Source organism: Nicotiana tomentosiformis, chromosome 5 (assembly GCF_000390325.3).
Source record: "Nicotiana tomentosiformis chromosome 5, ASM39032v3, whole genome shotgun sequence".
In the NCBI taxonomy this organism is placed as follows: Eukaryota; Viridiplantae; Streptophyta; class Magnoliopsida; order Solanales; family Solanaceae; genus Nicotiana; species Nicotiana tomentosiformis.
In genome coordinates this window covers 30,533,099-30,559,780 of record NC_090816.1, presented here as the reverse complement: position 1 = coordinate 30,559,780, position 26,682 = coordinate 30,533,099, and the positions used below count along the sequence as shown (strand labels likewise).

The window sequence follows — 26,682 nt, the reverse complement described above, 5'->3', positions numbered from 1 at the left end:
GTCAGTTAAAACCAATAAAAATTTTACCTTATCGAGTCCTTGTGGTAAGGGACCGACTATGTCCATCCCCCATTTTATGAATGGTCATGGTGACACCACCGAATGCAAAGTTCCGCCGGTTGATGTACTAACTGTTCATGATGTTGACATCTGTCACATTGTTGAACAAATGCCTTCACGTTCTGCTCTATCCGAGGCCATTAATAACTAGCCCTTATCAATTTGAGAACCAACGACTGCATCGGAATGGTTCCCGCACACTCCTTCGTGAACTTCCCTCATCACGTAGTCAGCCTCCAATGTCCCTAGACACCTAGCCAATGGTCCTTGGAACGATCTCCTGTATAACTGACTGTCAACAAGACAGTAACGAGCTGCCTTAGTACGAAGTGTCCGGGATGCTTTTGGGTCTTCAGGCAATTTGCCATGCCTTATATATTCTATAAACTCATTTCTCCAATCCCAAATTAGGTTGGTTGAGTTAACTTCACAATAGTTGTTCACGTCCAACACCGAATGCAATAATTGAACTACCGCACCGAAATTAGATCCTTTCATTTTTGTGGACAACCCCAAATTGGCCAATTCTTGTGCTTCCACATTTACTTCTCTTATAATATGGATGATTGACCATTCCCTAAACCGGGAAAGAAATATCTGAACTTTATTAAAGTACTGATGCATACATTCCTCCTTGGTGTCAAAAATTCCATACACCTGGTTCACTACCGGCTGGGAGTCACACTTTATTTCGATAACCTTGGAGACTAGTCCCCGAGCTAGTTCAAGTCCTGAAACCAAAGCCTCATACTTGGCTTCATTATTAGTTAATGGCACACTTCTAATAGCCTGTCTCGGGGTTTCACCCAAGGGAGTGTTTAACACTATCTCAAGACCGGACCCTTTCACGTTGGAAGCCCTATCCGTAAACAATGTCCAAATACCCGATACCGTACCCGATACTAACATTTCCACTTTAGCAGCTAAAGGCATTAATCCCAAATAAAAGTTAGCCACGAAGTTGGCTAAAACTTGTGACTTGATCACAGTCCTGGGTTTATATTCAATGTCAAATTCACTAACTTCAACTGCCAATTTAGCCAATCGACCCGATAGTTCAGGTTTATGAAGGATATTTCTCAAGGGAAAAGTTGTCACAACGGCTATGGGATGACATTGAAAATAAGGCCTGAGCTTTCAAGAGGCAACTACGAGAGCTAAGGCTAATTTTTCAAGGTGCGGATAACGTATCTCCGCTCGTGATAGCATTTTACTAACATAATAAATAGGAAATTGTGTACATTTTTCCTCCCAAACCAGAAGAGCACTTACCGCTACTTCCGAGAACGCGAGATAAATTAATAATTTCTCACCTTCCATCAGTTTTGATAGCAACAGAAAGCTAGAAAAGTATCTTTTTAGGTTTTTCAATGCATGCTGGCATTCTAGAGTCCACACAAAAATGTTGCTCTTTTTCCAAAGAAAAATGAAATGATGGCATTTCTCCGAAGACCACGAGATAAACCTGCTTAGGGCCGCTAGCCTACCGGTCAACCTCTATACTTCCTTTACACTTGTCAATTAATCCAGGATATCCTCGATGGCTTTTATCTTATCGGGGTTTAATTCGATTCCTCTTTGAGAGAACAAAAAACCCCATGAACTTACCAGAACCAACTCCGAAAGTGCACTTCTTCGGGTTGAGCTTTATGTTGTATTTCATCAAAATGTCAAACGTCTCTTGGAGATGATTCAAATGATCTCCTACATTAAGAGACTTAACCAATATATCATCAATATAAAACACTATTGGTTTACCTATTTGTTGTTCAAACATTTTATTAACGAGCCTTTGGTAAGTGGCTCCATCATTCTTAATCTCGAAAGGCATCACATTAAAGTAGTATGTGCCAAATTTTGTGAAAAATGAGGTCTTTTCCTGATCTTCCAAGTGCATCCTAATTTGATTATTCCCGGAATATGAATAAAAAAACTCATTAACTCATGCCCGACTATAGCATCAATCATTTGATCAATGTTTAGCAATGAGAAAGAGTCCTTTGGGTGTGCCTTTTTCAAATCCTTATAATCTACACACATTCTAAATTTATTATTCTTTTTAGGTACTACTACTAGGTTAGCTATCCAATCGGGATAATTTACCTCCCAAATATAAACAATTGTTGGTAGAGGGAACTTCCAATGGAATACATATCATATTTGAATGTGACCATGCAAAATAATCGACGTTAGCTTTTCGAAAATCAATAATTTTTAACCTGCGTTCGGGCTCAACCCCGTTCCTAAGTGAAATTTTCTTTCCAAAAACTCCGTGAACAAAGACACTTGTTCGAGTTCTTCAACAATTGATTTGGTCACATCCATTTCCTCCAGTACATGAAAAGACCTCGGAACCTGATAAATATTCGCTGACTCCTCTTCTCCGCTATCTTCAATCTGGGTGGAAGAGGGCATCAACTCTTGTAGTTGCTATTTGCTTGTTTCTTTCCCCTTACTATTGAACAAAGTGACTGTGTTAATCTCTCTTGCAGTCGGTTGATCTCCCTTAGTCTTCTTGACTCCCTCCGGTATGGGAAATTTCAACAATTGATGATAAGTTAAAGGCACAACCTTCATTTCATGTATCCAAGGCCTTCTAATGATCATGTTATATTCCATGTTGCCATCTACCACTTCGAACAAAATGGTGTTTGTTATGCCTTCGGCATGCATGGGCAGCAAAATCTCTCATCGGGTCGTAACACTTGTTAAGTTGAACCCGACTAAAAGTTTTATTGCCGGATTTATATTTCCGGTTAACTTTTTTTGCTCTAAAACTCTTTATTATATGATGTTGGCTGAACTATGTGGATCGACCAACATACGTTTAGTTTTAAAATCTAAGACATTAAGAGATACTACCAGAGCATCATTGTGCGGTAAAAGAAGTCCATCAGCATCATCTGTTATGAAGTTAATGTTATTCTCCATAGCTTCTCGGATCCTCTTGCCATGAGTTACCGATATCTTCATCTTTTTTGCTGCTGAAAACATCACCCCATTTACTTTATCACCACCAAAAATCATGTTTATCGTCAAGCGCGGTGACCCCGTAGTCGGGTTTGATGGTTTTGCAGCATCTCGATTTTCCACGTAGACTTTCGCTTGAAACGTTCTGCTGTTCTAACCACGATTCGTTCTTCTATCGGAAGAAAACCTATCCGATGAATGAAAACCTTTATTTCCTCACCTACCGACCCTTTCGTAAGGCCGAAAATTACTCTAGAAGATCTCTGATCTACATCAACTTCAACTTTAAACCATTCATGATTCCGATATCGATTCCGTCCTTTGGAAGACACCGAGTAACCTAGTTGATCATCCTCTATTCTAATCTTTGACTCGTAGCGATTGTGGACCTCCGCCATGTGGTTGCCTAAAATTCTAACATGATTTCCTTTAGTTTCCTGGAGGCATCTGAGCTCAACAGGTTGAGACCCTTGGTAAATGCTTCCTCATCCGGTACTACTGGAAATAACATCCTTTCCTTTTGAAACCGAATTATGAATCTCGTAATAGTACATATTCTCCTTGGGCTATTCCGAATACACCCGCCTTCCTTGCTTGGACTTTTCTTGCTCCAGCATGAGCTTTAATAAAAGAGTCTGCAAGCATTTCAAATAAATCAATGGAATGTTCAGCTAAAAGAGAATACCAAGTTAAAGCACCCTTCATTAGGGTTTCACCGAATTTCTTCAACAAGGCTGATTCGATCTCGTGCTCGACCAAGTCATTTCCCTTTACATCCATAGTGTAAGTCGTGATATATTCCTGTGGTTTGAAGTCCCATCGTACTTTGAACATTCAACATCTTAAACCTTTTTGGAATCAACTCTGGGTCGTACTTGGTTTGAATGGCAACTACACATACTTCTTGGAATCCGGTCCCTTTAGCACCGGTGGCACTTCCAGGATCTGATCCATCCGAGCATGGGATTCTTTAGTATTTTGGTCCATATGTTCATTCATTTCCCTCATAAATCTCATGAGCTTGATTTTGAAAGATTCATTTGCGTTGTTGTCATTCCCAGATCCATTACCTTTACCACCTGCCTCTTTAAAACCTAACTTATACATTGGAACCTCGTTACCGGTTCTTTGAACTGCTTGATTTGTAGGGACGCTAGGAGGATTCCGAGCTCCTCCATTAGAATTATTGGAAGCACCCAATAGTTCCTGTTTCAATTCTGTCATCACCTGATATTGCCTTGAGAGGTGATCCATAATTGCTCTTTATTGCTCCTTCAAGCTTTTGACCGTTTCAATAATGCATTCGTTATCCGCATCATCAGGAGTTGGACTCCCCACATACCGAGGATTTTTACCTTCACGAACTAGAGTTGTTCCATCTCCTTCATTGCGGGTTTCACTAGTTGAATTATCACAGTGTAGCACATCCTCACATTCGTTGTGTGCTCCAACATTACATGAATTGTTGACATCGTTAGATGCCATATATGTTTTTTCTTTTGCTAAGAAAAGAATCAAAATTAGTTAGTAACAGATGAATGGATCAAGGTAATTACACAATTGTCTATGTCCCACGGTGGACGCCAAGCTGTTTACCTATAAAACGGTACAGTTAAATTGTGAATTAGTTTGATCCAAAATATGAAATATACAAAAACTGAAATGAGATTATAAAATAACTTTAAAAGAAATATTGCCACGACCCAGTTTCTCCTATAGACCGTGATGGCACCCAACGTCGCCGCTAGGCAAGCTAACACTGAAATAATCATGTAATTGCTTGTTTTAATAAAATTCCCAAGTAGTTGAATTCAATTTATTAAGAAAATGAGGAGTAGAAAAATTTAATAAAGTAAAACGAAGGCTAATGAGTGAGCAAATACAGTGACATAAATACTCCAAAACCATAAAGTCTACTAGTATGTGTTCCAAGACCCGGTGTCACAAGTGTATGAGCAACTAGTAGAATATAAAAAACTCTAACTATTGTCTGAAAAATAAAAGTAGACAGAAAATAGATGCAAAAGAGAGACTCTACGTAATGCAGAGCGGCTCGGAAAATAACTCACCACTAGGCCCAGGGTAATGGGGGTGAGCGCTAATATGACCGCCAGATGCACCTGCCTAAGATCCTGTACGATTAGTGCAGAAGTGTAGCGTGAGTGCATAAACAACATGTACCTAGTAAGTATCTAGTCTAACCTCGAAGAAGTAGTGATGAGGGGTCGACATCGACACTTACTATAGGCTAACAGTAAAATACATGAATTCTAACTAAGCATGGGTTATGTAAATAATAATAATAACTCAATAACAAGCAGTGAATAATAATTCTTTCACTAATAATAAATCCAGGTCAATTTCTGTCATTAAATAATTATAACCGCTCAAACCATAAAATAATATCAATTATAATTAGGCTCCCAAGAGAGTGTGGCACATAATCATGCTGAGGCGCATATGGCCCGATCCATCATAATGTGCGCACTGCCGAGGGTCGAACGACACGAACCACATATGTATCTATCCTACCTAGCGAACGACCCGATCCCATTAGAATAAAAAGCTTTGACGGGTCCTCGACCCCACTTACGAATAGTCATGTGAGTTATAGATTTTTAAGGGAGCTTTTCGATGAGAACGCATAACGCGGGAGAATTTTGTAAGGAGAGTACAATTAATCTGCGGCTTATCATGAAGCTGTCACATCTCTACAATAGCAAGTCTATCACTCTAAACAAGCCTAGTCTCAAGTCGTAATGTAAAATAAGGGAATTTAATAGGCTAGAGACAACTAAAACAGTACAGTTATAGCATGGCGGGAACTTAAGTCTACCTGGACATAACATGAATCTAGTTACATACGGACTCTCATCACCTCGTACGTACGTAACCCCCGCAACAAGTATCACATAACAAACACATCACCTATAGGTAGTTTTCCCCCCTCATAGAGTTAGACAGGAGACTTAACAATCTCTGAAGTTAAATAACCACATCTGAGGTCCCAGCCTTCCCCAGCCATTCCGCTTCTGTGCTCAAGGATGCCGCATCGGCGCCATCGCAGATGCGGAAAAGGTCTCGTAGCTGCACTACTGCCTTGCTCGCCCAGAATTGCTTCTCCGACCCTCTTGGTCACTTCTGGGGCTCCGCACCTGCGGCCAAAACCTCGCAGGTGCGGTTCCACCAGATGTGCTGCCACCAGCAATTTCATAAGGCCAAACTCAATTCGTTAACCATCCGAAATCCACCCGAGGTTCTCGGGACCTTAACCAAATATACCAACACATCCCAAAATACAATACGAACTTAGTCGAAGCCCTAAATCATGTCAAACAACATCAAAATCAAGAATCGCGCCTCGAATCAAACTTATAAATTTTCAAATTTTCAAATTCTATATCCTCTGTCGAAATGTATCAAATCAATCCGGAATGACTTTAAATTTCGCGCACGAGTCACAAATGACATAAAAAAGCTATTCTAAGGCCCAAAACCCCGAATAGACATCGATAACATCAAAATCCACTTCAAACCAAACTTATGAAATTCTTAAACCTTTAAAATGCCAATTCTCTATAATAAGCGCCGAAATGCACCCGCCTCCCGGGTGATCCGATACTCAACACAAACATACGTCCAAGTTTGAAATAATCATGTGAACCTATTGGAATATTCAAATCCCGATTCTGAGGTCGTTTACTCAAAAGTCAAATCTTATCCAATTCTTCCAACTTAAAGCTTACGAAATTAGAATTTTCTTTCCAAATCCATCCCGAACTTCTCGAAATTCAATTCCCGCCACACGTACAAGTCAGTATACCTGAAGTTAAGCTACTCAAAGCCTCAAACCGCCAAACAATGCGCTAGAGTTCAAAATAATCGGTTGGGTCGTTACATAATGAGTGAGCAAATACATTGACATAAATGCTCCAAAACCATAAAGTCTACTAGTATGTGTTCCAATACCCGGTGTCACAAGTGTATGAGAAACTAGTAGAATATACAAAACTCTAACTACTGTCTGAAAAATAAAAGTAGACAGAAAATAGATGTAAAAGAGAGACTCTAGGTGCTGCAGAACGGATCGGGGAGCAGCTCACCACTAGTCCTCGGGGTAACGGGGGTGCGCGCCGATATGACCGCCAGATACACCTGCCTAAGATCCTGTACGATTAGTGCAGAAGTGTAGCGTGAGTTCATAAACAACATGTACCTTGTAAGTATCTAGTCTAACGTCGAAGACGTAGTGACGAGGGGTCGACATCGACACTTACTATAGGCTAACAATAAAATACAGGAATTCTAAATAAGCATGGGTTATGTAAATAATAATAATGACTCAATAACAAGCAGTGAATAATAATTCTTTCACTAATAATAAATCCCCGGTCAATTTATGTCATTAAATAATTATAACCACTCAAACCATAGAATAATATCAAGTATAATTAGGCTCCGAGTATTATCACACACAATATATGTCGAGGTCGTACGACCCGTTCTTGAATAATGTGTACACTGCCGAGGGTCGAGCGGCATGAACCATAGATGCATCTATTCTACTGTCGAGGCGTTCGGCATGCTCCATAAGAAGAGAGGATACTTTATGAACATCCGATTTAAAAGTTATTACAAGGTTAATACGCAAAGAAGAACAATTTCTATTAACGGCCAAGTAACCCGCCAAAACTCAAGTAAGTGAAATTCGATCTTTTACAATTCCTCTATCAAGTTCCAATATAATTTAGGCACTTTAATTAACAAGTAGGGCGCAAACATTACAAGTATTTCATGATTTGGGTCCTAAACTACCCGGACATAAGCATAATTATTAGCTACGCACGGACTCTCTTCATCTCGTGCGTACGTAGCCCCCATAATTAGAAGCAAATAGTAATTTAAATCACCTATGGGGTAAATTCCCTCTTACAAGGTTTGGCAAGAGACTTATCTCGTCTCAAAGCTCACTTTTCGACCCACAATTCGTTTAAGGACCCAACTTGGTGCCGAACAATCCGAAGCTAGCCAAATGGTATTTAAAATAATCAATATATACTCAAAAGTTCATAATTTAACTATTAGAGTAATTACCCGACCCAAATTGGAAGATTCCTAGAATTTACCCCCGGGCCTACGTGCCCGGATACCTGATATTTTCGAAGTTAGTCATTACCCATATCCTCACAGACTCAAATATATATATTTTTTTTATCTAATTACATAATCATTTTCGTAGTTGAATCCTATTTTTACCAAAACCCTAGGTTTACCTCAAAATCCCTTTAATTTCACCATTTACATGTTAAATATACCCATGATTCATGTATTTAGCTAAAGAATTAATAGGGATCACTTACTTCTTAATGTTGATGGAATTCCTCCACAAAATGCTCTCAAAATCACCTAAGACCAAGTGGGAAATGAGGGAAATAAAGCGAAGTCCCGTAATAAAAAACTCCTACACCAGTTGCAGATGCGACAAAACCCTCGCAAATGCGAAGGCTGGCCTTCTCTGGCATGGTCGCAAATGCGACCAGGATGTTCGCAAATGAGAAGAGGTGCTGATCGCAAAAGCGAAGGAAAAGCTAGCAAATGCGAGTCCTGCCTCGTCCAGGCTTTATCGCAATTGCGAAAAAAATCTCGCATTTGCGATGCCGGAGGCACCAACAACATAAAACTAGAAAACTGAAGTCCTTCCATCCCTCCGAACTTGTTCGAAACTCACCCGAGCCCTCGGGGATCCACACCAAATGTCCACACAAGTCTAAAAATATTATACGAACTCGATTTCATGATCGAAACACCGAAATAACATCTAAAAGCACGAATCGGACGCCAATCAAATCATGAAATTCAAAACTTCTAAAAACCACTTATGCGTGTCCGACCCTAAGTGTTCCGAATTCAATCCTAACCCTTTCAAACCCGAACCAACTATCCCCGTAAGTCATGAAGCAGTAAAAGCACATACGAAGAGTCTTATTTGCGGGATTCTCAAATGTAAAACGACTGGTCGTGTCGTTACATTCTCCACCTCTTAAACAAATATTCGTCCTAGAGTACCGAATAAGTGTGAATATCTGCTCCGCATATCCTACTTGGTCTCCCAAGTCGCCTCCTTGACCGATTGACCCCTCCACTGAACTTTTACCGCAGAAATCTTCTTGGACCTCAACTGGCGAACATGTGTGTCAACAATGGCAACTGTATCCTCCTCATAACACAGGCTCTCATCTAGATGAACCGTGTTGTAGTCTAACACATGCGACCTGTCGGCATGATACTTATGGAGCATAGACATGTGGAAGACGGGATGAAATCCCGATTGACTGGGAGGCAAAGCAAGCTCATAAGCAACCTCCCCAACTCGCTCTGTACTGCCCTATAGAAATGCGAAGTAAACTGAGGGCCTCTATCTGATATGATGGAAACAGGCACGCCATGTAACCGAACAATCTCCTGAATGTAAATCTGGGCCAATCTCTATGAAAAAATACGTGGTCACAACCGGAATAGAGTTTGCTGATTTAGTCAGCCTGTCAACAATGACCCAAACTGTATCAAACCTTCTCAAGGTCCGCGAAAACCCAACTACGAAGTCCATAGTAATGCGCTCCCATTTCCACTCAGGTATAACCATCTGCTGGAGTAGGCCACCTGGCCTCTGATGCTTATACTTAACCTACTGGCAATTTAGGCACCTCACTACATACTCGACTATGTCCTTCTTCATCCGTCGCCACCAATAATGCTGCCCCAGGTCGCGATACATCTTCGTAGCACCTGGGTGAATAGAATACCGAGAACTGTGTGCCTCCTCTAGAATCCTTTCATTCAACCCATCAACATTAGGGACACATAGACGACTCTGGAGTCGCATGGCACACTCCTCACCGATAGTAACCTCCTTGGCACCACCTTGTAGTACCGTCTCTCTGAGAACTAATAAGTGCGGATCGTCGTACTGGCGAGCCTTGATCTGCTCGAATAGTGAAGACTAGGCGACGACACATGCAAGAACTCGACTGGGCTCTGAAAATCCAGCCTCACAAGTCTGTTAGACAAGGACTGAATGTCCAAAGCTAATGCACTCTCCTCTGCTGAAATGAATGCCAAACTACCCATACTCTCCGCCTTTCTGCTCAAGGCAGCCGCAACCACATTCGCCTTGCCCGGGTGATAAAGGATGGTAATATCATAATTTTTTAGTAACTCAAGCCACCTGCACTGCCTCAAATTGAGATCCCTCTGCTAAAACAAATGTTACAGGCTGCGATGATCGGTGTAAACCATACAGGATACCCCATAAAGATAATGCCTCCAGATCTTAAGGGCATGAACTATCACGGACAACTCCAAATCATGTATGGGGTAATGTTTCTCATAGGGCTTCAGCTAACGTGAAGCATATGCAATAATTCGCCCCTCTTGCATCAATACACAACCCAAACCAACGCGTGAAGCGTCGCAAAACACAATATACATCCCTAAACCGGAAGGAAACACTAACACCGGTGTTGAAGTCAATGTGGTCTTGAACTTCTGAAAGCTCGCCTCGCAATCATCGGACCATCAGAACGGAGCACCCTTCTGGGTCAATCTAGTCAAATGTGCTACAATAGATGAGAATCCCTCCACAAACCGGAGATAATAACCTACTTATCCCAAGAAGCTCCTGATCTCAATCGCTGTGGTAGGACAAGGCCAACTCTGAACTGCCTTGATCTTCTTGGGATCTACCTTAATACCCTCACCTTATACAACATGCCCCAAGAATGCTATAGAATCTAACCAAAACTCACACTTGGAGAACTTAGCATATAGCTTCTGTTCCCGCAAGGTCTGAAGCACCACTCTCATATGCTGCTCGTGCTCCTCCATGCTATGCGAGTAGATCAAAATGTCATCAACGAAGATAATGAAAACGAGTCAATATATGGCCTGAACACCCAGTTCTTCAAATCCATAAACGTCGTTGGGGCGTTAGTCAAATCGAAAGACATCACCAGAAACTCATAGTGGCCATATCTAGTCCAGAAAGCCATCTTCGGAACATTCGATTCACGAATCTTCAACTGATGGTACCTCGATCTCAAGTCAATCTTAGAGAACACCCTGGTACCATGCAATTGGTCAAATAAATCATCAATACACGGCAACAAGTACTTGTTCTTAATGGTAACCTTGTTCAGCTGGAAGTAATGAATGCATATCCACATAGTCCCATATTTCTTCTTCACGAATAACACCGGTGCACCCCCAAGGCGACACACTCGGTCTGACGTACCCCTTTGCTAGCAACTCCTCAAGCTGTTCTTTCAACTCCTTCAACTTCTTCGGAGCCATACGGTATGGTGGAATGGAGATAGGCTGGGTACTTGGAGCCAAATCAATACAAAAATAGATATCACGATCCGGTGGCATGTCTGGAAGATCAGAAGGGAACTCATCGGAGAATTTTCGGACCACGTGCATTGAATCAATCACCGGAGCCTCTATAGTAGTATCCCAAACATAATCTAGATAAGCAAACAATATTTCTTGACCATGTGTCGAGCCTTCATAAAAGAGGTAACCCGACTAGATGCACTGACGGATGAACCATTCCACTTCAATCTAGGCAACTCTAGCATCACTAAGGTAACCGTCTTGGCATGACAATCAAGGATGGCGTGATAAGGGGACAACCAATCCATTCCCAGAATGACTTTAAAGTCGGTCATATCAAGCGACAGAAGATCCGTTCTAGTCTCATAACCACATAAAGTCACGATACAAGACCGATAGACCTGATCCACAACAACAGAATTGCCCACTGGAGTGGACACATAAACAGGGGTACCCAAGGACTCGCGAGGAACACCAGGAAATAAGCAAACTGAGATGAAACATATGAATATGTGATCCTGGATTAAATAGTACCGAAACATCCCTACCGCAAACATAAATAATACTTATGATCACGACATCTGAGGCTACTGCATCTGGTCTAGATGGAAAGGCATAGAACCTGATTGCAGTGCCACCTGGCTGGTCTCCATGTCTAGGACGGCCCCTACCCACCTTCCATCTGCCTCTCGGCAGGTGGACGGCTAGTGTGGTAGTTGGTGCTATAATCATAGGCTGCTGACCTTGGTGCACTGCCTTGCCCTAAAGCCTGGGGCAGAACTTCCTCATATGACCAAGGTCCCTGCACTCGAAACAACCTCTCGGTATGGTGGACTACTGACCTGAAGTCTGACCCTGATGGCCTGAAGGCCCATTGGAGGAACCCTGAATAGCTGGGAGACGGTAGGAGCTCTCTAGAATTGCGCCGAAATGAGGCTTCACTATTGACACCTCACAAACTGACCCATGTCCCCAGCCAGGGCACCACTAAACTCTCCAGAATATCGAAACCGCTTATCCCTCATCGCCTGCTCTCGGCTCTGCTGACGGACACCCTCGATTCTATGAGCTATCCCCACAACTAGCTCATACGAAGTCCGCATCTCAACCTCTCGGGCCATAGTGGCCTGAATACCAGAGTGTAAACATACAACAAACCTCCGCACTCTCTATGCATCGGTAGGAAGTATAATAAGTGCATGGCGAGACAACTTAGAGAATCTCGCCTCATAGTCGGTCACCGACATTTGGCCCTGCTGGAGCTGCTCGAACAAAAATCCAACTCTTCCCTCTGAGAGGTTGGAATATATCTGTCCAGGAAGAGACGTATGAACTGGTCCTAAGTCATGGGAGGATACCTGCTGGTCTGCTGTGAAGATAGGACTGCCACTATCTACGGGACCTACCCTCCAGTTGAAAGGTGGAAAAGTCCACCTCGTGGGACTCCAATATCCTCATGTTGTGCTGTCTGTCCCTGCATCGATCAATAAAGTCTTGGGGTCCTCATGTCGCTCACCTCCAAAGACAGGATGATGTAGCCCGGTCCATCTATCTAATACCTTCTGCGGATTGCCGACCGCAGCTGGTCTGGGCTTAGGTATAGCTGCTGCAACTGGCTGAGCTCCGTCCGGGGTTTGATATACGACAGTTGCATGCCCTAGAGCCTGAGTAGTAGGGTCTATGCTCCCCTTCTCGCCTAATATGTGGCTGGGTCCGCTGGAAATAAACCAGCATGAGTCATAGAATCCATGAACCGCAACATACGGCCCATGACCTCCTGGAATCCCGGTGCGGACATGAAATCCACTTAGGCTGGCTCTACTACATGCACCTCGACCTGCTCCTCAATAATAGGAACCTCTACTGGATCCACTGGTGGCATAACTGGGACGTCCTCATCCTCTACCACTCACTGGAGCCCTCCTTCGGGCTGTAGAAACATGGGGAGCAACTCCTCCGTGATCGGGTACATCTGCCACGTGCGTTCTTACTATATATGAGAGAATAAGAGAAAGATACTTATCACAACATCAACTGCACGATAAGAGATGAAGAACGAGTAGTTTCCTAACACCCTATAGCCTCTCGAAGATAAGTACAGACATCTCTGCACCGATTCACAAGACTCTATTAGGCCTGCTCATAACTTGTGAGACCTACGTGAACCTAGGGCTCTGATACCATGTTGCCACGACCTAGTTTCTCCTATAGGCCTTGATGCCGCCCAATGTCGCCGCTAGTCAAGCCAACGGTGAACTAATCATGTAATTGCTCTTCTTTAAAAAAATTCCAAGTAGTTGAATTCCATTTATTAAGAAAATGAGGAGTAGAAAAATTTAATAAAGTAAATCGAAGGCTAATGTGTCACGACCCAAAATCCACTAAAGGTCATGATGGCACCTAATACCGCCGTCAGTCCAGCCAATGGTGATCTATCAACTTACTTACACATTTTAGCAATTTTAAAATCATATTTTTTATTAATTAAATAATATGAAATAAAATGTACAGGGTGAATGATAATATGTACCCGAACTACAATGATGAACAACCTGTAGGAACCCCCAAGTGTCACAAGTGCATGAGCATCAACTAGGAAATAAAATAAAATACTACATCTGGTTGGAATACAAATTAGACGGGAGAATAAAAATAACTCTGAAGGAGACTCTGTAGGTTGTGGGTCGTTACATGAAATGCAGCTCATGGTAAAGTCCCTGCAATAGTCGCGCCTATGCGCCCAAAAGACCACTAGACATATATGTACCTGCAAAATAAGTGCAACAAGTATAGCATGAGTACGCAAATCAACGTGTACCAAGTAAGTATCTAGCCTAACCCTAGAGAAGTAGTGACGAGGGGGAGACATCAACACTTAGTAGTGGTCCAATAAGACATATACAATAGAGGTAAACATATGTGAGTCAGAGAAAACGTAGTAAAATTCTCCTCTCAGCAATAACTCAAACTCTCATCTAATAGTTACCTCCTCAATCAGAGTATATATAATGGACCTCACCAGATAGGTCGTCAAAGTTCAAATCAGGAAAACTCACAGATATGCTACCTTCTTATTAATTATTGTGTACGATTTCATAAGAGTATTTATAGAAATGTCGAGGCATACAACCCGATCCATAATAATATTGCCGAACCATAGATACATCTATTTTATTGTCGAGGCGACCGTTCCCATAAGAGTGTGGCACATAATCCTGCCGAGGCGCATATGGCCCGATCCATCATAATGTGCGCACTGCCGAGAGTCGAACGACACGAACCATAGATGTATCTATCCTGCCTAGGAGAACGGCCTGATCCCATTAGAATAAGAAGCTTTGACGGGTCCTCGACCCCCACTCATGAATAGTCGTGTGAGTTATAGATTTTTAAGGGAGCTTTTCAATGAGAACGCATAACACAGGAGAATTTCGTAAGGAAAGTACAATTAATCTGCGGCTTATCATGAAGTTGTCACATCTGTACAATAGCAAGTCTATCACTCTACACAAGCCTAGTCTCAAGTCGTAAATTTAATATGCTAGATACAACTCAAATAGTACAGTTATAGCATGGCGGGAACCTAAGTCTACCCGGACATAACATGAATCTAGCTACGTACAGACTCTTGTCACCTCGTGCGTACGTAACCTCCGCAACAAGTATCACATAACAAACACATCACCTATAGGTAGTTTCCCCCCTCACAGAGTAAGACAGGAGACTTACCTCGCTCCGAAGTTAAATAACCGCATCTGCGGTCCCATCCTTCCCCAGCCATTCCGCTTATGTGCTCAAGGATGCCGCATCGGCGCCATCGCAGATGCGGAAATGGTCTCGTAGCTGCGCTACTGCCTTGCTCACCCAGAATTGCTTCTCCGACCCTCTTGGTCACTTCTGGGGCTCCGCACCTGCGGCCAAAACCTCGCAGGTGCGGTTACACCAGATGTGCTGCCACCAGCAATTTCATAAAGCCAAATTCAATTCGTTAACCATCCGAAATCCACCCGAGACCTTCGGGACCTTAACCAAATATACCAACACATCCCAAAATACAATAGGAACTTAGTCGAAGCCCTAAATCACGTCAAACAACATTAAAATCAAGAATCACGCCTCGAATCAAACTTATAAATTTTCAAATTCTATATCCTGTGTCGAAACGTATCAAATCAATCCGGAATGACTTCAAATTTTGCGCACGAGTCACAAATGACATAATAAAGCTATTCCAAGTCTCAAAACCCCGAACAGACATCGATAACATCAAAATCCACTTCAAACCAAACTTATAAAATTCTTAAACCTTTAAAATGCCAACCCTCTATAATAAGCGCCGAAACGCTCCCGCCTCCCGGGTGATCCGATACTCAACCCAAACATACGCCCAAGTCTGAAATCATCATACTAACCTATTGGAACCTTCAAATCCTAATTCTGAGCTCGTTTATTCAAAGGTCAAATCTTAGCCAATTCTTCCAACTTAAAGCTTCCGAAAAGTAGAATTTTCTTTCCAAATCCAGCCCAAACTTCCCGAAATTCAATTCCGGCCATACGTACAAGTCAATATACCTGAAGTTAAGCTACTCAAAGCCTCAAACCGCCAAACAACGCGCTAGAGTTCAAAATAATCCGTCGGGTCGTTACACAATGAGTTAGCAAATACATTGACATAAATACTCCAAAACCATAAAGTCCACTAGTATGTGTTCCAAGACCCGGTGTCACAAGTGTATGAGAAACTAGTAGAATACACAAAACTCTAACTACTGTCTAAAAAATAAAAGTAGACAGAAAATAAATGTAAAAGAAAGACTCTAGGTGCTGCAGAACGGATCGGGGAATAGCTCACCACTAGTCCTCGGAGTAACGGGGAGGCGCGCCGATATGACCGCCAGATGCACCTGCCTAAGATCATGCACGATTAGTGCAGAAGTATAGCATGAGTGCATAAACAACATGTACCTAGTAAGTATCTAGTCTAACCTCGAAGAAGTAGTGACGAGGGGTCGACATCGACACTTATTATAGGCCAACAATAAAATACATAAATTCTAAATAAGCATGGGTTATGTAAATAATAATAATAATAATAACTCAATAACAAGCAGTGAATAATAATTCTTTCACTAATAATAAATCACCGGTCAATTTTTGTCATTAAATAATTATAACTGCTCAAACCCTAAAATAATATCAAGTATAATTAGGCTCCGAGTATTATCACACACAATTTATGTCGAGGTCGTACGACCGGATCTAGAATAATGTGTACACTGACGAGGGTCGAGCGGCATGAACCATAGATGCATTTATTCTACTGTCGAGGCGTTCGGCCCGCTTCACAAGAAGAGAGGATACCTTTTGAACATCTGATTTAAAAGTTATTACAAGGTTAATACGCAAAGAAGAACAATTTCTATTAACGGCCAAGTAACCCGCCAAAACTCAAGTAAGTGAAATTCGGTCTTTTACAATTCCTCTATCAAGTTCCAATATAATTTAGGCACTTTAATTAACAAGTAGGGCGCAAACATTATAAGTATTTCATGATTTGGGTCCTAAACTACCCGGACATAAGCATAATTAGTAGCTACGCATGAACTCTCTTCATCTCGTGCGTACGTAGCCCCCATAATTAGAAGCAAATAGTAAATTAAATCACCTATGGGATAAATTCCGTCTTACAAGGTTTGGCAAGAGACTTATCTCGTCTCAAAGCTCACTTTTCGACCCACAATTCATTTTAAGGACCCAACTTGGTGCCGAACAATCCGAAGCTAGCCAAATGGTATTTAAAATAATCAATATATACTCAAAAGTTCATAATTTAACTATTAGAGTAATTACCCAACTCAAATTGGAAGATTCCTAGAATTTACCCCCGGGCCTAGGTGCCCGGATTCTGGAAATTTTCGAAGATAATTGTTACCCATATCCTCACGGACTCAAATATATAATTTTTACCTAATTCCATAATCATTTTCGTGGTTAAATCTCATTTTTACCAAAATCCTAGGTTTAGCTAAATAATCGATATTAAACTACCTATGATTCGCGTATTTAGCTAAATAATTGATTTGGATCACTTACCTCTTGATGTTGATGGAATCCCTCTGCAAAACGCTCTCAAAATTGCCTAAGACCAGTCGCAGATGTCGCATTTGCGACATCTTATTCGTAAATTCGAGGGTCGCAAATGCGAAGGTTGGCCTTCTCTGACAGGGTCGCAAATGCGACCAAGATGTTCGCAAATGTGAAGAGGTGCCGATCGTAGAAGCGAAGGAAAAGCTCACTAATGCGATTCCTGCCTCATTGCAATTACGAAGCCAACCTCGTGAATGCGAACAAAATCTCGCATTTGCAATACGTGAGGCACCAGCAAAATAAAACCAAAAAACTGAATTCCTTCCATCCCTCCGAATGCGTCTGAAACTCACCCAAGCCCTTGGGGCTCCACACCAAACATCCACACAAGTCTAAAAATATCATACGAACTCTCCTGCGTGATCGAAATACCAAAATAACATCTAAAATCCCGAATCGGACGCCAAAACGCATGAATCAAATCATGAAATTTAAAACTTCTAAAAAACACTCCTGCGCATCCAATTCCTATCAAATCAACTCGGAATAACGCTAAATTTTGCGTGCAAGTATTAAATCACATACAAAACTATTTCCAGGCTCAGAATCCCAAACGGACCTTGATAACACCAAATCCTACTTCAAACCAAACTTAAAGAAGTTGAAAACCTTCAATGTGCCAACTTTCAATATTAAGCGCTGAAACGTTCCCAGGTCATCCAAAATCCGATTCGGACATACGCCCAAGTCCAAAATTATTATACAGACCTATTGGAACCATCAAATCCCGGTTCTGAGGTCGTTTACTCAAAACGTTGACTCAAGTCAAACTCAACCTCTTTTAAGCCAATATTAAGGAACTGAGTGTTCCGATTTTAACCTAAACCCTTCCAAACCCGAACCAACCATCCTTGCAAGTCATGAAACAGTAAAAGTACATACGGGGAGTCTTATTTAGGGAAATAGAATTCTAGAAAGCAAAACGACTGGTTGAGTCGTTATAAATACAGACTTGGCTAAGTGTTTAGCTTCTCCGATAGCAATAGCAAGAGCAAAGTTAAGAATAAAATAAAGAGATCAATTCTATAGAATGAGTGCAGATTATAAATTTTTGTACAAAATGTTTTGTTTCCTACGATGGAAGTTAATTCTCCTATTTATAGCTCTATCTAAAGAGACAAGATCCCAAATCAAGCTCCTCTTGAATGAGAATTAAACCGTCATTGATGGCTGCATAACGGTTGATCATAAACGCAGAGATTCTTTGTAACGACTGCTCATTGAATGTTGTCTTTTCCAACTGTCTCACATGTTATCTGTCTTTAGTTCCACGCATCGTCTCGTCATTTGTCCAGTTGGCGCTAATTAATTTTACCACATACACTTAAGCTAGGTTTAATTGGTGAATTAAATAATATCCGTATTAAATAGTGTAGATTTTACATATTATTTTATGTGAGGTAAAATATGGAATAAGAATATGTGCATTATTAGAATATTTAAAAACAAAAATATTCTTAAAGAGAGTAATTATAGCGATAATTCTGTTATTAACAATCATTATATTATAATTAATTATTGCATGACAATTTATTTATTATTAATAATTACTTAAATTATTAATATTTTAAAATTTGCACATAATTAGGGTGTGAACCAAACTACCCACAGCTTCATGCTAAAGAGAGAGTAGGAGTCGTACAACATTCAATTAAAAGTCCCACTGGTTTAGAAACGATTTTATAATTCTAGAAAAGTAGGATACATTAATAAGGGAATTATATTCTCCTAAAAATACGGCCAAAATATTCAGAAATATTAAATTACTTTTCTTAAAATTAATAGTAGTTATTTTAATTTTCGACTTAAACAAAAAAACGGATGAAATTGACAAACCGTTATTTTTAGAACATTAATTAAGTTTTAACGAGCGTTACAAAACTATCAATGTTTAGCCACTTTTTAATAATATAGTTTTCTTATTCTAATTTTGCTGAATCAAAGCAATTGTTTTATAACTTCTATATTCTTGAAAGTTTTTCCACCACCAAATCGCATCGGTTTGGCGATCCAACATTATTTTTGTCCAGTGTTAGCTTTCAGTATTCAGCTATTCGTGTATAGGTTCGTATAACCAATTCAAACTTACTTGAAATTTGAGGCGTAGTTGTTATCGTACATGAATATCCCGATAAGGCCAACAATTTTGAGCATGCAATGTGAGCTGCACTTCCGATATATCAGGAAGACGTTATAGATAAGCTGCTTTTGTTTGCTATTGTATGTCAAATTTATTGCTATAGTTTCACTTGAAATGCTTTCAACTCCAGTATAAATTGTGTTGGAGTGTTAAGTAGGGATATTTTTGTCTAACTTCTTTTTTTGTATTAAAAAATAATTATTTTCTAATTACATGTCAAACAATGGCTAAATATTCATAAGTGGCGAAAAAGAATCATCCAACCAAATTTTTACAAGAGATTTATTATAGTATAATTGCCGTCTCTCTCTCTCTCTCTCTCTCTCTCTCTCTCTCTCTCTCTCTCTATATATATATATATATATATATATATATATATATATATATATATATATATATATATATCAGTATATATTTGTAATATATTTCTCTAGCAGTTGTAATCAGTCTTGGTCGACCGATAAATATGTTAAAGGGAACTTTACATAACTGTCACAGTTTAAAAGAAATATAACAAATTTTTAGCATGAAACCCAATATTGCAGTTGTGGCAGGAAAATAATTATATTTGTAGCACACAGTTCCATTAAAATAAGAATATTATTTATTATTCCCTAAACATAAGCAATTTGAATGGAAAGTCAATAATTCTTTGTACAAAAATCATGCTTTTTTTCTTTCTTTCTTTATCTATTAGCTTTCCTTCTTTTTCTTCATATTCTTAATTTTGTTTTCTGCCGAAGCCAATATATTTTCTAAATTTGTTCCATTCGTTTTCTATTAATTATCTTTCTTAAGTTTTTCTCTTCCTTCTTTCTTCTTTTCTTAATATAAAGATCTTATTTCGATAATAATATATGTTAATATATACAAAACATATATATACAAAAATATACATTGAATTAACACATATAAAATATACATAAAAATACATTTTCAATTAATATGACACTTATACATGTGAAATATACATAAAACAATATATCTTAAATTTAATTAAGATGACATATAAATATACAAAAAATATATACATAAAAAATACATCCTGAATCTAAATGGCACTTGACATATAAAATATATTTGAAATATACATTAAAAATACATCTTAAAATAAGATGGCACTTCACAAATAAATATACAACAATTATATACATATAAATTTATTTTGAATTAAAGTGATACTTGATATACAAAGTATAAAAGACGTATAAATCAATACATCTTGAATTTAGGTGGCATTCACATATGCATTAGATTTTTAAAAATAGAGTGAAGAAGATAAATGTTGGAAAGGGAAAATGAAGATGGACAAACAAAAATACTTTATGTGATTAGTGAGTCAGTTAACTTATTAGATGTTGAGCTTAATTTTTATAATATGCTAATAATGAAAAATAAATGTGCTCTTTATGGAATAAATAATAAATGATGCTATTTTTTAAATAATAGTTATAAAAAAGGATCAAGCGTGTAAAAAAGTCTATGTTAGAAGCCCATTTTACAACAAAAACTGGGCCGATGTGCACATATAGACAGTAATAACACATGTATTTACTTTTAAGCCACTGTTTTAAATGTATTAAGTCTTTAGCCACTGCTTTAATAAATTTTTATCCACCCGGACAAAAATACCCTTCTGCTATATAGGATTTCGCTGATACATACGCTCCTTATTCACGATCAGCAGCAGCTCAAACTTAGGTGCAAACTTACATGCAGAGAATTGTTGTGATCGTCCAAAATTGCAGAAGCTTCTCTTCCGATTTCAAACTTTTTGTCTAAGTTCAGAATTCAACTTTCTCGTCCAAAATTCACCATAAAATTACAGTAAGCTCTAAAGTTTCAGATATCTCTATATGCTTTTGTGTGTTTGTGTGGATTTTTATTTCGTTACTGAAGAATAAGATGCTAGGAATTTGATTTTTTTTTCTTTTCTGTATTGATAACGTTAAGGACATCGCGTCCTTAACTCTGTGATTGTTCTATAAATATTGAGGACATAATGTTAAGGATTTAGTGTCTTTAACATGATTGTTGTTCTAAAAAATATTAAGGATAAAGTGTCCTGTATTTTTCAACTTGTATTAATAAAGTTAAGGGCACGATGTCCTTAACTTCATGACTGTTATTCTAAATATTAAGGACATAGTGTCCTGTATTTGCAAATTGTATTAATAAAGTTAAGGACACGATGTCCTTAACTTCATGATTGTTGTTCTAAATATTAAAGACACCATGTCTTTACCATTTTCACTGCATACAGTAAAGTTAAGGACACAATGTCCTTAACTTTTTCACTGCACACATCAAAGTTAAGGACAGCTTGTCCTTAACTTTTACAATGCACACATCCAAGTTAAGGACACCATGTCCTTAACATTTTGATTGCACACATCAAAGTTAAGGACATAGTGTCCTATTTTTGCAACTTGTACTGATAAAGTTTAGGACATGATGTCCTTAACTTCATGACTACTGTGTAAAAATTAAGGACATAGTGTCCTGTTTTTGCAACCTATACTAATAAAGTTTAGGACATGATGTCCTTAACTTCATGACTACTGTGTAAATATTAAGGACATAGTGTCCTGTATTTGCAACTTGTATTGATAAAGTTTAGGACATGATATCCTTAACTTTATGACTGTTGTTCTAAATATTAAGGACATAGTGTCCTGTGTTTTGAAACTTGTATTGATAAAGTTTAGGACATCTTGTCCTTAACTTCACGATTGTTGTATAAATATGTCCTGAATTTTCCATTTTCTTGACTTGCAGGATGGATACAATATGTATTATAGTTGCTTTTAATGGTAGATGGACTGCAGACTATAAGTATCTTGATCATCAAACAAAGCTTGTTCTAGTACCTGAGGCAATTCGATTTGAAGATTTCATTAACCAGGTCTTTGAAGTTATTGAATTGGATAGAGACAAGTTTGAAGCAATGATATGGTTTGATATCAATCTGGGAACAAGCAAGGGAATGCTTGTATCCAAAGATTTAGATCTTCACACATGTATAGAGTTACTAAAAAGTCATTCACTCTTCAAGGGCTGTCGTTTCATTGTTGATATTTCGAAAAGAGTTTTTGATTCTACAAGCACCTTTGAACATGTCAATACAGAAACTCAACAAGACAATCAAGACAAATGCCAACAGATAATGGAAATAGATGTGGTTGAAGCTCAACCAATAACTGAAGAGGTGTTTCAAACATTTGATTCTATTCAAGTAGAAGGACAAAGCATTATAGAGATTGACAACGAAAAAGCTTTGGGTATTCAAGTCTTAGAGAGTGCACCAGTAATAGAAGAAGTTGCTGAAAAAACCTTTACTCAACTAACTAGACAAAGCTCAAATTCGAAACAAAAAGAATCCCCAACTACGATATTAAGAGAAAATGCTTCGTTGGATGAAATAAAAGTGGGATCAATATTTGACAAAAAGAAGAGTATAATTAACTGTTTTTCCAATATAGCAATTAAAGGACATTTTGAATTCAAGGTTGTTAGATCAAGCTCAACAAGATATTCGTTGAAATGCAATGATGATAGGTGTGGGTGGTGTGTGCGTGCTTTCAGAATTAAAGATTCAACACTATTCAAGATAGTAAAGATTGAGAAAAATCATGACTGCTCAGTTAACACTATGAAAGTTGATCAAAGGCATGCAACTTCAAAGTTGATTAGTGGTTACATTATCGACAATCTTCGAGACCCAAGGTTTGAAGTTACACCAGCCTTTGTCATGGCAGAAATGCAAAAATTGCATGGACTAGACATTGGTTATCACAAGGCGTGGCGTGCTATTCAACTTGCTTCAGCTTTAATAAGAGGAACTCCTGAAGAGAATTATGAATTATTGTCTTCATACTTGTATATGATGAAAAGTAAAAATCCGGGAACATACACTAACATAAAGATAGACGACAACAACAGGTAAACAATCAAAAAGATTTTTATTAGTCTGTTTTATAAACTTTAAGACATGGTGTCCTTAACTTGGATGTGTGCAATGAAAATATTAAGGACATCGTGTCCTTAACTTTGATGTGTACAGTGAAAAAGCTAAGGACATGGTGTCCTTAACTTGGATGTGTGCAATGAAAAAGTTAAGGACATGGTGTCCTTAACTTTGATGTGTGCAGTGAAAAAGTTAAGGACATGGTGTCCTTAACTTGGATGTGTGTAGTGAAAAACTTAAGGACATGGTGTCCTTAACTTTGATATGTGCATTGTAAAAGTTAAGGACATGGTGTCCTTAACTTTGATGTGTGCAGTGAAAAAGTTAAGGACATTGTGTCCTTAACTTTACTGTGTGCAGTAAAAATATTAAGGACATGGTGTCCTTAACTTTGATGTGTGCAGTAAAAAAGTTAACGAGATGGTGTCCTTAACTTTGATGTGTGCAGTGAAAAAGTTAAGGACATGGTGTCCTTAACTTTGATGTGTACAGTGAAAAAGTTAAGGACATTGTGTCCTTAACTTTGCTGTATGCAGTGAAAATGTTAACGAGATGGTGTCCTTAACTTTGATGTGTACAGTGAAAATGATAACGAGATGGTGTCCTTAACTTTGATGTGTGCAGTGAAAATGTTAAGGACATGGTGTCCTTAACTTTGATGTGTGCATTGTAAAAGTTAAGGACATGGTGTCCTTAACTATGATGTGTGCATTCTAAAAGTTAAGGACAAGTTCTCCTTAACTTTGATGTGTGCACTGAAAATATTAAGGACATTGTGTCCTTAACTTTGATATGTGCAGTAAAAATATTAAGGATTTGGTGTCCTGTATTTTTAATCTTCTGTTAAACTGTATTTTCAGGTTTCTTTATATGTTTTATTCATATGGATCATCAATAGCTGGTTGGAATCATTGTAGACCAGTGATTGTTGTTGATGCAACTTTTTTGAAGTCAAAATATCGTGGTGTTTTAATGATTTCAGTTTCAAAGGATGCAAATAACCAAATATTCCCACTAGCCTTTGGAATTGCAGAATCTGAAAATAACAATTCCTATGAGTGGTACTTTAGTGAGCTTCGCAATGCAATTGGGAGCCGTGACAATTTAATTTTTTTATCGGACAGGCATCAATCTATTGCACATGGCATTGCAAAGGTATATCCTGAAAGCCACCATGGGATTTGTATCTATCATTTGGAGCAGAACCTAAAGCGAAGGAAAGTGAAAAGTGAGGTCATAAAACTTTTTCAAAGTGCTGCAAGAGTATACAGGCGCAAAGAATTTGATCTATACATGTCAGATATAGCAAAAGTTGATAAGAAGACTTTTGACTACTTGATGGAAGAACCACCGGAAAGGTGGGCACGTTCTTGTAGTCCACGACGAAGATATGACATGCTCACAACAAACATAGTTGAGTCAATGAATTCTATGCTATTAGAAGCAAGGGAGTTGCCTATATTAAGAATGATGGATTTCATCCAAGTGAAGCTACAACGTTGGTTTTATGAAAGAAGAAATGAAGCAGAAGGAACTTTTTATGACGTTTCTTGTTGGGTAGTAGAGGAATTGAAGAAAAAGATAGATTTAGCTTTTACTTTAAATGTAAGTATTATATTCTTACTTTAGCTTATTATTTTAATGATAATTTAACTTAGTGTACTAACTTATAGTTTTTCAACTTTGAAGGTCTTCCCTATTGATTCATGGCATTCTAGAGTTGAGGAAGAAGGAATTACTTTCTTGGTGGATTTAAATAAAAGAACATGTGATTGTTTTCAGTTTCAATTTGATGAATTACCATGTATACATGCAATTGCAGCTATCGAGAAGAGAAACATCAAGAAGTCCAATTTCTGCTCGGACTGGTACTTAAAGGAATCTTGGCTGAAAACATATGAAAGACAAATACATCCTGTAGGACATACGGATTCTTGGATTGTACCAGAGAGTGTTAAGTCACAAATTATTAAACCTCCAGATTTCAAAGTTCCGCCAGGTAGAAGGCAGAAGAAAAGGCATATTCCAGCTACCGAATCATCAAAAATAACATTCAAATCTGGTCGTTGCAGAAGAATTGGTCATAATAGAACATCTTGTATATATTCTCCGGCAGTCCATCCATTTTCAAGGAAGCATAGAGAATAATAGATATATCCACTTATGTTTATCTACTCTTTTAAGTTTTTGCTATAAATTAGATTCATTTAGATTGTTTTTATTTGAGCAAGTAAACATTAGCAGATAGTTATATAAAAGATGTCCTGAATTTTCAAAGTTTCTTTGCACTTACTTGCTCTTTGTTTCTTTTTCTTTTTCTGGGAGTTCAATTTACCTTTGTTGGACCAATTATTGTTTATGGGATTTTATTCTTGCCGTAATTAAACAAGAAAGTCCTTTTCTTTATATAATTTGACGCCTGCAACTTGCTACATCTTTATTTTTAAAATGAGATTGGTACAAGTAAAACTTAAGGACATAATCTTTTACAAGTCCTGAAAATTTCAAGTATGAATCTAATATTAAGGACATAAATTTCTAAAATGTCCTTAACTTCTGAAAATCTCAGATTATTATCTAGATTTTCAGAAGTTCAGGACATTTTAGAAAAATATGTCCTGAATATTATTTTCGTCCTTCAACAAATCAGGACGTTTATGAACATAATGTCCTGAAGTTCTACAATAATCAATGTATCTTTTGCTATATCTCTACAGATTTAATAAAAAACTGGCAATTTAAAATGGACAAATCAGTAGTTATAAAATTGACATCTGCAGCTTGCTAAACACAGCTTGCTACATCTTATTTTTAAAATGAGATTGGTACAAGTAGACTTCAAGACATAATTTTTTGAAACGTCCTGAACATTTGAAGTATGAATCTAATATATAGGACATAAATTTCTAAAATGTCCTTAACTTCTGGAAATCTCAGTTTATTGTCTATATTCCAGAAGTTTAGCATATTTAAAAAAATATGTCTTGAATATTATTTTCATCCTTCA

General features: G+C 38.5%; 3 protein-coding genes across 3 annotated transcripts; 2 read left to right on the top strand and 1 right to left on the bottom strand.

Annotated features, from left to right (window-relative positions):
* Positions 1 to 207: 207 nt before the first annotated feature.
* On the bottom strand, positions 208 to 3,087 carry LOC138892107 (uncharacterized). The gene is made up of 3 exons (XM_070175803.1): positions 2,886 to 3,087; positions 1,669 to 1,764; positions 208 to 1,163 (listed from the first exon to the last, which is right to left on the bottom strand). The coding sequence occupies exons 1-3, from the start codon at positions 3,085 to 3,087 to the stop codon at positions 208 to 210; spliced, it is 1,254 nt and encodes a 417-aa protein (XP_070031904.1).
* Positions 3,088 to 21,436: 18,349 nt separating this feature from the next.
* Positions 21,437 to 23,670, top strand: LOC138891773 (uncharacterized). The gene is made up of 2 exons (XM_070175516.1): positions 21,437 to 21,535; positions 22,487 to 23,670. The coding sequence occupies exon 2, from the start codon at positions 22,488 to 22,490 to the stop codon at positions 23,652 to 23,654; it is 1,167 nt and encodes a 388-aa protein (XP_070031617.1). The 5' UTR covers positions 21,437 to 21,535; position 22,487; the 3' UTR covers positions 23,655 to 23,670.
* Positions 23,671 to 24,359: 689 nt separating this feature from the next.
* LOC104116647 (protein FAR1-RELATED SEQUENCE 4-like) lies at positions 24,360 to 25,823 on the top strand. The gene is made up of 3 exons (XM_070175802.1): positions 24,360 to 24,379; positions 24,536 to 25,280; positions 25,365 to 25,823. The coding sequence occupies exons 1-3, from the start codon at positions 24,360 to 24,362 to the stop codon at positions 25,821 to 25,823; spliced, it is 1,224 nt and encodes a 407-aa protein (XP_070031903.1).
* Positions 25,824 to 26,682: the final 859 nt, after the last annotated feature.